The sequence below is a fragment of the Citrus sinensis genome, chromosome 5, assembly GCF_022201045.2.
Source record: "Citrus sinensis cultivar Valencia sweet orange chromosome 5, DVS_A1.0, whole genome shotgun sequence".
In the NCBI taxonomy this organism is placed as follows: Eukaryota; Viridiplantae; Streptophyta; class Magnoliopsida; order Sapindales; family Rutaceae; genus Citrus; species Citrus sinensis.
In genome coordinates, this window is record NC_068560.1 from 33,666,951 (window position 1) to 33,679,636 (window position 12,686).

Below are 12,686 nucleotides of genomic sequence, written 5' to 3' on the forward strand. Positions count from 1 at the left end.
ATTTTATGTGGGGATATTTTATATTACAAAGTTGACATGAATTTGCAAGGGACACCGAGGTGTAGTGTATTAAATAACTTGACTGCATAGCTTTTCAATCATTTTATCCTCATTAATTCTTCATGAGTCCAGTGTGTTTGATACGCACGACTAACTAAAATGCCAATTAAAAAAAAATAACAACTAAAATATCGATGTCAATTTGTTAAAAATTCATCACCATATCAGTCAGATGAACCAACTTTAATTGTGGAGAGTGATGCGGAAGAGCCCTGAAATCATCTCCAGCGGACCTCTAATTTGTGCACGTTATCTGTTATTGTAGGTATCATTGTTGACGGTATTTCCAATGCATTTGTTTTCTCCTGTTCTTCTGCAAGATTATAATAGAGTGATTAAGTCGCTGATTGATAATTTGAAAATTAAAATGGATCCTGATAACTATTATGGAACTAAAATTTCCATTATTATATGTAATCCTGTTGCATTCTGTAATGCGGTGGAATGAAACTTTAGCTTCTTCAAAATAAATAAATAAATTTATATTGCTCAATTAACGCACCACAACAGAAATGGCTTTTTGCAACAAAAAGATTTTGTTGCCTAAAGTGCCAATTTTGTTGCCATAGGTTATTGCTACAAAAACAAGCTTGTCGGCCCGGTCGTCGGCCTAGCACTGTCGCCCTCTATGTTTAACAACATATCAAAGCATTTCTCGCCTCAAACTTCCTTTTGCAACAAAACAGATTCGTTGTGAATGAGTCTTCAACTTGTTTAGAAAATAATTTGGCAACAAACTTTTTTGTTGCGCTAAACAATTTTACACAACAAAATTATTTTGTTGCGCCAAACAATTTTACACAACAAAACTATTTTGTTGCGCCAAACAATTTTACACAACAAAATTATTTTGTTGCGCCAAACAATTTTACACAACAAAATTATTTTGTTTCTATATAGTTATTTACTACAAAACTAATTTGTTGCTAAGAAATAAAGTACTACATAAAAAAACGCATACCAACAAAGGTGTTTGTTAGCTAAGATCATTTTAGGCAACAAAACTACTTTGTTTCTTTATGTTGAATATTTTACAAATTTGCAATAAATATTTAAATATTTTTAGAAACAAATCAATTTTGTCATTAAAAAATACTACAATTTTTTTTAATAATATCATGGTATAAAAGGAAGCAAACCAAGTTCGTTGGGAAAGATACCAATTTTTTTTCCCTACCATGACAATAATAAACTAGAAATATATGTTGAGAAATCTAACAAAAAAATCATTAATGTCATTGAACTAATTTAAAAGTTAAAGGCCCATTCAATATCCAAGCTATATATATATATATACAAAATTGACTTTAAGAATCACATATGATAGTCAAATACAAAAGTGGATTGTCATCTATCCCAAAAATGTAATGAGCAAAAATTATAAACGATCTCTAATTACAGCTACTCCAAACTCCAAATACTTAAAGATATGACATGCACCAGCAGTAACCAAAAAGATCAAGTGATGGCCAATTCAAAATACTAACAAGTTCAAGATACTCTAAGGACATCATTGAAATGAGTAATCATTGAGTAGCTGAATCTGTAAAGCGAAAAGCGGATCCTTGAGAAGAAAAAAATTGCTGTATCATACCCTCAAATTGGGACAATCTGGACTCCAATTGATCAATAGTCTTCTTTTGCTCTTGAAGCTCAACATCTTGTGAATCCAATCTACTTTGTTGTGAAGATATAATACCATGCAATCTGTCAGCCTCAGAAGTATCAACACCGTGGTTTGAAGTTGGGCGTGGTCCGTTGCCAAGTCCTCGAAAATAGCCTAATTTCTTTCCAAGTACTTCAATGCATATTTCCCTTTGAGTTAGTGGTTTTGCTCCAAGTACTTCAATCCATCCTGACATTACGAGGCTCTTGTGCGAACCAAGGATATAACCTATCAAATTCTTTCCATGCTTCCCCATCAGCAGGATGTCTTAAAATACCTTCCTCAGCAACTCTCTTCTCTTGATGCCACCTCATATCCCATGCTGTATGCCTAGATATAAATAATCTTTGTAATCTTGGTTTTAAAGGGAAATAACGTAACACTTTCTGCGGTACTTTCTTTTTACTGTCTTCAAACTTGTACCTCGGTTCACCACAGTATGGACACTTCTCTAATGCTTTATATTCTTTCCAAAATAAAGCACAGTCATACTTACATGCATGTATGACTTCATACCCTAAGCCCAAGTCCTTCAACATTTTTTTTGCATCATAAGTAGTACTTGGTAGTGTTGTGCCTTCTGGGAATGCCTCTTTCAACAATTGGAGAATCATATCTATTGCTTTGTTGCTCAATTTATTAAGAACTTTTATATGCATTAGCTTGACAATAAAACTCAAAGCAGATAACTTAGAACCAGGAAATAAACTTTTTCCAGCCTTTTCTAACAATCCTGCACCCATTCTAAATTCTCTAGTATCATCGTGTATCATGTCAACATTCTCTTCAATATTTGTCTCCGAAGTGACTGCATCCATTGACATTGGCTCCCACATATCATGAATTAAATTATACATTTCATCATCATCCTCTTCATTGTCAAATGTAAAGGCACTCCTATTACTGGGCATAGATCCTACATTCATTTGACTATTGTCCACAAACTCAGGTTCTTCACCATGAAAAACCCATTTTGTATAGCTTGCTGCAATGCCATATCTTTTTAAGTGGGCTTTGACAATATGCAACGACTTGAAGAATGCATTTTGACATTCTTTACATGGACAACGAACAAGATTATTCTCATGTGCACATTGCTCAGCAACCTTCATAAAAGACTTGATACCATCTAAGTATTCTTTACATAATTTATTTCGCAAATGCATCCAACTCCTATCCATTGTTCACTGCTAGATACTATAAATTAATATATGTAGGGAACAAAAACAAAACAAAAATAAAATAATTTTACACAATAATGTGGACAATTCTTTAAAAAAAAAAAAATTGTACCTGAAAGCTGAAGGTAATAATTAGAATTCAATTCTTTCTTCAAGTTTTTGTTCTCAGCAAAGACGAAACTCCCAAACAATTAACTCATCTGTGAAATAGAGTTAAAAATTCAAAAAACTATTAACAGAAGTTTGAGAAAGAATATAATCTTCAAGTATTATTTTATTGTTGCAGTATATAATAATTCTTTAGATGAATTAACGGCAAATAGACATCAAAATAATCCATTAACTTTAATTTAACAAATTAAAAATTAAAACAAAGACCCACTTAATAAATAATTAAAGCAAAACCCACTAAACAAAATCAAACTCAGCAAGCCAATATATAAAATAATACTAAATTTACTTGAAGAAATCGTTGTCTTGAGTGGTGTCTTCCAAGTACAACTCTTCAGTGGCTTAAAGCTTGGGCAGAGAGAATAACTCCATGGCTGGGCAAAAGAAACAAGCGAGAGTAAAGTGGAAATATTCTAGAAGCAATATTTTAATTAAGAAAAAATTGGAGATGGAAACTTTACTTCGGTTAGCGCACGGTTTATTAAATAAAGGGCGCGGAAATAAAAAGCCTCCCACAAAGTCATGTTTGCTTTTATATTATCTTTATATTTTTCATTTATTAATTTTAGCTTACATGTTATTTTTTTAATTTTTTAATTTTTTAATTTATAGAAATCTCCCCAACCTTCATATATAGCTAGTTAAGTGTTGTGTTGAATCAATATTCAATAATACACTTTCAAGTTGTTAATTGATTTTTTTAATATTAATTTCAGTATTTTCCAATAATAATTTATTGAAGACCTTTTTGATCCTCTAATAAATTATACTTACTAGAAAAATTGAATTAATCCAATTTACCAACTTGTGAATACACACACCCCACTAAGTAATTTATTTTAAATTGATGTAATTAGTTGTCCAATAAAATTGATGTAATTAGTAATGATTCTTCATTCATTTAATTTCCCCTTGCTTGTAATGAATGATAGTATAATAAAACACTACTATGATCATTATTCATACTTCAATTCATTATTATGATCAATATTATTACTAATTGTAATTTTTATATGTTATTATCATTGATATCTTTTTTAAACAAGTAAACCATCGTTTTTCTTAGATTTAATGTCATCATTTTAAATTTTGTATAAAATATTATTATAAACCTTATTACCTGAAAAGTAAATTTGGAATCATAATTAAAATAATTTAACAATTTATCAAGATGTGTCAAAAGAGGAATATGGTTGCCAGACAAGAAATACTATACTAATTATAGTGAAAGATGAGGCTATAATGGTGCCACATAATAGTTATTGAACATCATATGGAACTTTAGTGCAACAATCTGCTATTAGCAATATTGGAAAATTTAATATTTTTGTTAACCTTTGCGCAACAAAATTAATCTCGTTGCAAAAAAACTCTTAGATCACAAAACAAATTTTCTCGCTAATCACAACTTTTTGCAATATTTCATTTGTTGCAACTGATTCAAGTGTTTCTTGTGAAAAAACTTGAGCAACGAAACATATTTTGCCTTCATTAAGCTTGTTAGGCAACAAGAACACTTTTGTTGCCAAACATAGCGTAGGGCAAGAAAATATTTTGTTGCCATATATTCTAATTTTCTTGCCTATTCCACATCATTAAGAAGAACAAAATCTGTTTAGCTATAGCGATAAAGACTAATTTTTGTTGCAAGATATGAATTTTAGCAATAAAGTAAGTTTTGTTGCAATAGAATTTGTAGCCAATACTGTATTTTCTTGTGGTGACGTGAGACAAGTGAAATCAACATCAGCATAGCTGTAGAGACACTTCTTGACAAGCATGCGGTCCTTGTCATTTCAAGTACAGCTATTGAAAATGGTGCAACTGAACTCTAGCTGCTGCCGGCTGGGAAAATTTTATAATTTACAAGCTAAAGTGTAAGGAAAGCAATTGAAAAATTAATCTAGTTTAAAAAAGCGTGTACACGTGTCTGAAGATTGTGGCAAAGATGACTTAAACTCCATGCAGAGACATCAAAGCATGAATCCTTCCCTCTGTTGACTGCTCTTATGGAATTCTCAATTAGGTAGCTGCTGAATTAAGAAAATGATTATAAATTCATTTGATTCACGCGGGGATTGACTTCGATAAACACAAAATTAATTGGAATCAAAATACTGATTTCCGTATATTTTAAGAGTGATGATTACATAATATTGTTGATTAAAATGAATGATGGGTAAGGATGGCAATGGATCGGATTTGACCCAAGATTCATGTGATCTAAATCCAATTGGATCGGATTTGGGTCGGATTAAAATAGATTTTGATCGGATTTAGATATCAATGTGTGGATCTAAGGCGGATCTGGAGCAAATTTGGATTTATCTTAATATCTATATCCAAATCCATATCCACTCACCATTTAATGTAATTTTATTTTAAACAATTCTTAACAATTATGTAATTATAAAGGATGATAAAATTTATAAATGATGATAAAATTTATTCATTAGCATGTATTTAAGAATCTTAAAACTTAAAGGTACTTAATTGATAATAAGACAAAAAATTATCAAGTGTAAAATAAAATTAGGATAGCCTGCCCTAATTTTTTTAAGTTTTTCACTCTACAATTTAGTCTCTTTTTTCCTCTTTAGTCTACTCTCGCTTCTCCACTTCATTTGAATGCTTGGATCAGTTTTTTAATTGTTAGGAAAATCCATAGACTTGAGTTTATTTTTCTATCATTTTCTCATAATCTTATTTATTTTGGATAATCACTAATCAATGGTGGCTATCAACTATAAAATAATTATGTTAATAATATATTTAGTTAAATATGATCATAATAAAAATAATAAAGCACCGAATATAATAAATCATTTTTAACTTATATGTTATTATTTAATGATATATGAATGATGATGGTGTGCAGTAGATATCAAGATATTAAAGGAGACATTAGAATATTATAATAATATTATTCCTTCAATTACTTTTGATCGATATTTTATTATCTTTCTTATTTATTTATTTTGGTGTAAAAGTAGAAGTTACAATACTTATTAGATTTTTTGTACGCATTATATAATTTAATTGTTACCAATGCATTTTAGTCTTAAACTTTCTTTCTAAAAAAAAAATGATCTCTTATTATTGAGATTTAGAATTTATGATGCATCTAGAACAGATTTGGATTTTAATTTTTCTTTTTGGATTTGGAGCATATATAGATCTTTATTTTTTGTTTCGGATTTAGATATGGAGCGAAAAATATAGATTCATAACGGATCTTGAGCAGATACAGATCTTAATTTTTATTACGGATCTGGATCTAGAGCAATGTGGATCCAATCCATATCTGCTCCATTGTCATCCCTAATGATGGGGACATTTGGTTTATTGTTTGTTTAATTAACTTAAAATTTCCAAACGTCATCAAAAATGTGCTTGCCTCATCAAGCTCTCCATCCTGTGTATATATAAAGAATTTAAACGCTCAATCTTATTCAAACTCGTTTCTTCTAATTTAAGGTAGCAGGCTTGTATTTATATATATATATATATATATAGAGAGAGAGAGAGAGAGAGAGAGAGAATGATATGGAAGTGATTTTGAAGACTTGAAGTGTTGTACTAATAGTAGGGTACTTGATTCACCGTTGTGTGAAGTAAAGCTCGGAATTAAGATTGATCATCAGAGGTCCCGCATGGCTCGAGCACCAGTACCCACCAGAGGAAGCATCAAGCGGCAGATCTTCAACGATCTGATTCAATGCCTTAAAACCCTAAGTCGGAAGATAAGTCAACTTTTCTGCAAATGTCAACTCTGGTCTCCTTAATTTGTCAAGGCTTCATGGGTAGCACATATTATATGTACTTATTGTCCTTATAATCAATACATTTCGTTATCCATTGTAATATACGGGTCATGTACAAGTTGTATTGATCATAAATTATACAAACAGTTTTGTCTGTTTGAAATGCTAGCATATGAATGCGCACCTTAGCATCCGTTTATTGAAGTGGCAGTCCGCAAAACCTTCAAATTTCTTTTCATTTATTATTAAATAAGGTAGCGGCTGTTTGACAATTAATGCATCAAATAAAATGATATGCTTCAATAGAATTACAATATTTTAGTTAAATCAATAAATATTAACCATTTAATTATTTTCACTTGAATCCGCATGCAGATTCGTATCCGCATATATTTGAAAATTATTCAGTCTGCATTTTTAATTATGTGGATTCAGATTATGCAGATCTCCATTCTTTTGCAATACCTAATGATCCATAAATTTAGATGGTGGTGGTAAAAACAAAAGAAATCACTTTACGATAAGATTTGCATTTTTTTTTTATTTTGGCCCCGTATTGCTTGGTGGAAAGAATTTCCCCCAAAATAAACCGTACAAGATAAAAATTTTCTAAAAACTAAAATTGATGCAAACGATTTTTGCTCCACAATGAATCATTGATAATCAAATTAATTTCAATGGAATTGAATATTAGACAATTAAATCTCTTCTATTCAATTTACAAATCATCATGCATCTTTTACGGATATCGATTATATAAACATATAGTGGGGCATATCATCTAAAAGTTTATAAACATAAATGGCATGTCATATATTAACCCAAAAAAAAAAAAGATAAAGACGAGTTATCCATTAATTTAAAAAATACTATAAATGACTCTTGTATGCATCAGTTCATATAAAAATAATGCATCATTTATTAAGTTTAATTTCATATAAAAATAATGCATCATTTATTAAGTTTAATTTCGCATGATCTTACAAAAAGTAAGAGATTTTTTTTTTTACAATTACATAGAATAATAATCTATTTCAGTTATTCATATGCTTTTACATGTTTGTTTCTCTCCAATACTAAAAATAAGTTGCTTGTATATTGGATAAAATTAAGATAAAAACTTTAACTTAAAAATTACATTTAAATATGAATATACTATATATATAGTAGATTTCTTGTGAGGACTCCTGGATTTTTGGTATTGTGCGCACTTTTGAAGTCTCGTCTTTGGCCGAATCGAACGACCGGCATTCAACAACTTTAAAAATTAAATTATTAGTATTTCAACTCTCTAGTTTCTCCCAATTTCTCTCGTTGCTCACAAATCTCATTATACCTTTTGGTGGAGGGGAAAAAGCTCTTTTCATCCCTAGGGTTTGATATAACCACCCATTTCATTCTTATTTTTTAAACAATAGCTCGTTTCATCCTTATTTTTCAAACAATAGCCCAAAATAACCTTCCATAAATTTACAGTTAGTTTACTCTATAATTCATTGAGGACAAAATATGATTTTCAATTGAATAAATGCAAAGCTTTTTAAAATAAATTTTTGAAGAATAATTAAATAACATATGACTTTTTGTATAAATTTAAAATTTAAGGATAACTTAATGAAACAAAAATAATACTAAAGAATTTACAACATGTGTGTGTGTTTATTAATTTTTTTTAATGAAGTCAACTAAATAATAATAATTCTTTTCAGTCAAGAATCATTGTTTATAGTAAGATCAAGAATAAGCTAAAAAATTAGAAAAAATACAATCCAATGCAGTGTATTTTATTCGGTAGTATTTTTAAATACATGTTGTTATGTATTTAGTGCATATTTTCTAAATAAATGAAGTAGTTTGTAATTACTTTTTATTGAATAACAATACTGATTGATTATTTATTTATTTATTTATCTCAACCATATTATAGTTAAGGATAAGCTAAAGGATAAAAAAAAAATTATTCTAGTGCCTATAAAATCCATGTTTTTTTTGTCCTAAATATATATTTTACATATTATTTAATGTTATTATTGTTTATTTATTAAGTTATCCTTAAAGCTAGATGTTTTTTATTTGTGTTAGAGAGTTTATTTTACAATAATTCATCATTATTTAAAAATCCTATTTTACCCTCAATGAATTATATAGTATAATAACAGTAAATTAATGAAAGAGTGTTTTGGGCTATTGCATAAAAAATAAGAATGAAATTGGCTATTTTTTAACCAGTAAAGATGAAATGAATTATTACATCAAACCTTAGGGGTGAAAAGGGCATATTCCCTTGGTGGAGATGTATTGTTTGCTTCATTAAAATACTCTAGAAGACGAAGAGATAAATCTTATATGAATTAAACTAGATAAAACTTTTTTTTTGGGTCTATCTTATTATCACCAAAATTCTTCATCCTAGTGAATTCATTTTTTTTAACCTTTCTTAATGTTTCTCTTAGTTTTGAATGTGTTGATTTATCATCTTCAAGTACATATTTTTTTAAGGGTAAAAGCTCATTTATTCCCTGTATGTTAAGATTAATGTCCATTTAGTCCATGTATTTTTAAAAAAATTGGTAATTTAATTTTTTTTATTAATGTCCAAATACAAAAATTATTATAAAATGGTAATATTATAAAAGTAAGGCAAAAGAAATAAAAAGTAACGGTAGATATATCAATACTTTAACGGTAAAAATATTTCGAGGTATTTTTTTAAATACAGAGACTAAATGGACACTAATATTAAAATATAGGTACTAAATAGATTTTTATTTTTTATTTTTAATGCATCAATTTCGAAGTAAAATTTTCATCATTGTCAACATTGGAATAAAAGTCATTGCACAGCTACATGTTAGATTGGGAAAAGAGAAAGTAATAGATCTCTGTACGTTTTATATCTCTACTTAGTGCTTGGACCTCTGCTTGAGCCTCGATCATAATGCCATGAAAAACCAACCAAAAGAACAATAAAATTAGATATCAGCCAAATTAAATTTAGAACTAGACGAAAACACGTTCATCCGTATAAAAATTTCATACCAGGGCCCCCAAAATTCATATAAACTTTTTTTTTTCCAATTTCATCTTTGATTTCTATTAATTAAAGCTGAAAGAATATGGCATAATGAGAAAGATCTGAGGAGAGAGAGTGGATTGGGGATGGGAGTAGACAAATTCGGGGTCTGAAATAATAATAATTTAATTTTTAATATTGTTAAATGTTGGCCGTTAGATTCAGTCAAAGGCTAGAATTAAAAGTGCGCACAATATATTATTATTTTACGGATCAAAGTCGTTGCTTATCTAATTGTTTTCCTGCTGGGAAATCATTTCTAATGGAAAATCCAGAAGAAAAATGTTGGGAGCATTCCGATAGATTTTTATTCTCAAATTATGATTGAGGATAAGATACTTTTCTATCTTTTCTTCGTTATGAACCGATAAAAATTTCATATAACTGCTGCCTTATCTAGGCCACCGTTTTTAGTTTTCTTTTTTTTTTCCTCGTTTTAATTTTTATCGAAAATAATTGAATTTCAGTTTTAAGTTGTTTTGGTGGTGTTTGTTTTTGTTAAAAGCACAATTATCATAATAAGATCAATATTTTTTTTGACTAATCAATGAATTTGGGTGCGTTTAAATTTAATTAAATGATAAACTATATTATTTTACCTTAATAAAACCTTACATGTCCTTGTCAATATAACTTATGAAGATAAAAATAGGGATATTATCGTTTTTCCACTAAAAGTATTCTGACACATCATGTCAGTATTACGGTTTGGAAAAACCATCAGTTTACCACCAACGTTTAAACTGTTAGTATTTTCTCACAATTCCGTTAAAACTTAATTAATATGTAACGGAAAATTCATAAAAGGTCAATTTTACCCTTGGAGCTTAAAAGACCATGTAATTAACCTTTTATGAATTTTGTAATTAAATCATCATTTGCTATTCTTCCTTCTTAAAGAGCAAAAACTACCCTTTATGAATTTTGTAAAATTGACCTTTTAAAAGACTATGTAATTAACCTTTTATAAATTTTGTAATTAAATCATCATTTATTGTTCTTCCTTCTTAAAGGGCAAAATCGTCTTTTACGCTCTATGGGCAAAATTGACCTTTTATGATTTTTCCATTACATATTAACGGAGTTTTAACGGAATGGTGGGAAAATGCTAACAATTTAAACGTTTAGTGGTAAACTGATGGTTTTACCAAACCGTGGTATTGACATGATATGTCAAAATATCTTTAGTGGGAAAATGATAATATCCCATAAAAATATAAATAGAATATTGAATACTAGACAACTAAAACTATACCATTTAATGCATTTTAAAATAAAATTCATTACGAGAGAAAAAAAAAATAGTTTCACCATGTAAATGACAAATCTAACATAAAATATATCATCATCATCTCTTCATAAGTGTGTACCACATAAACATACAAACACACACCCACACACACACACATAACCATCTATAACATGATTTAAAGAAATTAATAAAAAAAATTAAGATATGGTACAAACAAAAATAAACTAGTTTAATCACTGATTAGCTAGAATACTACTTCACCTAATTTAATCTTCCAATATCAAAAGGAGTAAAAGACTTCATTCTGCTAGTTATAGGCTTCATCAATGCGAGTGAGTGTGTACTCCTGCCACCTTAACTGCTAACATGATAGGACCGATCAATACAAATTTTTCTTCAACGAAGAAAAATTGAAGAAAAAATTAAGAAGCTAATTAATTGGATTTGATCTAAAAAATAAATTAAAAAAAGATTAAATTCAGGTAGATTATTTTAACTAACTTAACAAGTATATAAAGCAAATTAAAAAAATAATAAACATTAAATAAGATCTAAAATAATAGATATTAAGTTTTTAAAAAAAAGGACATTAAGATATTAAACATATATATTTTAAAAGTGTTTTATGTTGTGATCGTTTAAATTCAAGAATCTCAAACGAGTGAATGCTAGTGCTGAGACTGGCGTCAGGTGATTCTTGATTCACAAAACTTTTTTTAAGGCAACAATGTTGTTGTGATATTATTTCAAATTAATAACCGATAAAGCCAATTTGGTGGGTACAAGATACCCAAAAATAGTAGTAATTGGTTATGAATAATTCTAATCAACACCTATATAACCAACAAGTCTATGCCCCTCTCATTCACAATAACATTATTTTTCATCAGACAAATAATGTCACATGCTTGTATCATATTAGATTAAATCATAATGTCATGCTTCCAAAAATATAAATAATACTCGTTATTGTCACTATTGCTAGTTTCTCACTGTCTACATTATCATCATATGCATATTTTTTGCCCCTTTTTTGGGTCATGGCTACTTCTGTAAACTCGCCATTAGCTCTACACTTCTTGGCTATTTGCGGTTCTGAGGCGGACGTTACGCCATTGGCTTTACTCAAAGTGAACACACAAACACTTAATTAATCACTAAGATGTATACTCAATATTATAACATTAATGTTAGCGTCATAGATATTTTGACATTATGTCTCTTAACCTATTCTTTTATAAGGTTGGTAAGAGATTTAGACACGTGTCATATACTAATATATGTTTTAACTTTCCTTATTAAATACAATATTAATATGTGTTTTGGCTTTCTTTATTAGATACAATGACACAGTGTTTTGTTTGCTTGTTAAATATTTTTAAAATTAACGGAAGTTAACTGTCTCTCCTCTTTCTTTTATTTTATTTTTTTATTTTTAGATACCGTTGTTTGCAAGTATTCTTACATTTAAGTTTGGTGGGAAAACGTACAACCAACCATAGGTTAATGTACTTTGAAC

General features: G+C 28.9%; 1 protein-coding gene across 2 annotated transcripts; it reads right to left on the minus strand.

Annotated features, from left to right (window-relative positions):
* Positions 1–1,326: 1,326 nt before the first annotated feature.
* Positions 1,327–3,559, minus strand: LOC102627112 (uncharacterized). 2 transcript variants are annotated; one of them, XM_052442819.1, is made up of 3 exons: positions 3,368–3,559; positions 3,020–3,107; positions 1,327–2,913 (listed from the first exon to the last, which is right to left on the minus strand). In XM_052442819.1, the coding sequence occupies exon 3, from the start codon at positions 2,905–2,907 to the stop codon at positions 1,906–1,908; it is 1,002 nt and encodes a 333-aa protein (XP_052298779.1). In that variant the 5' UTR covers positions 2,908–2,913; positions 3,020–3,107; positions 3,368–3,559; the 3' UTR covers positions 1,327–1,905. The 2 variants fall into 2 exon arrangements, with proteins under 2 accessions (XP_052298779.1, XP_052298778.1); XM_052442818.1 differs by having other exon boundaries at positions 1,327–3,107.
* Positions 3,560–12,686: the final 9,127 nt, after the last annotated feature.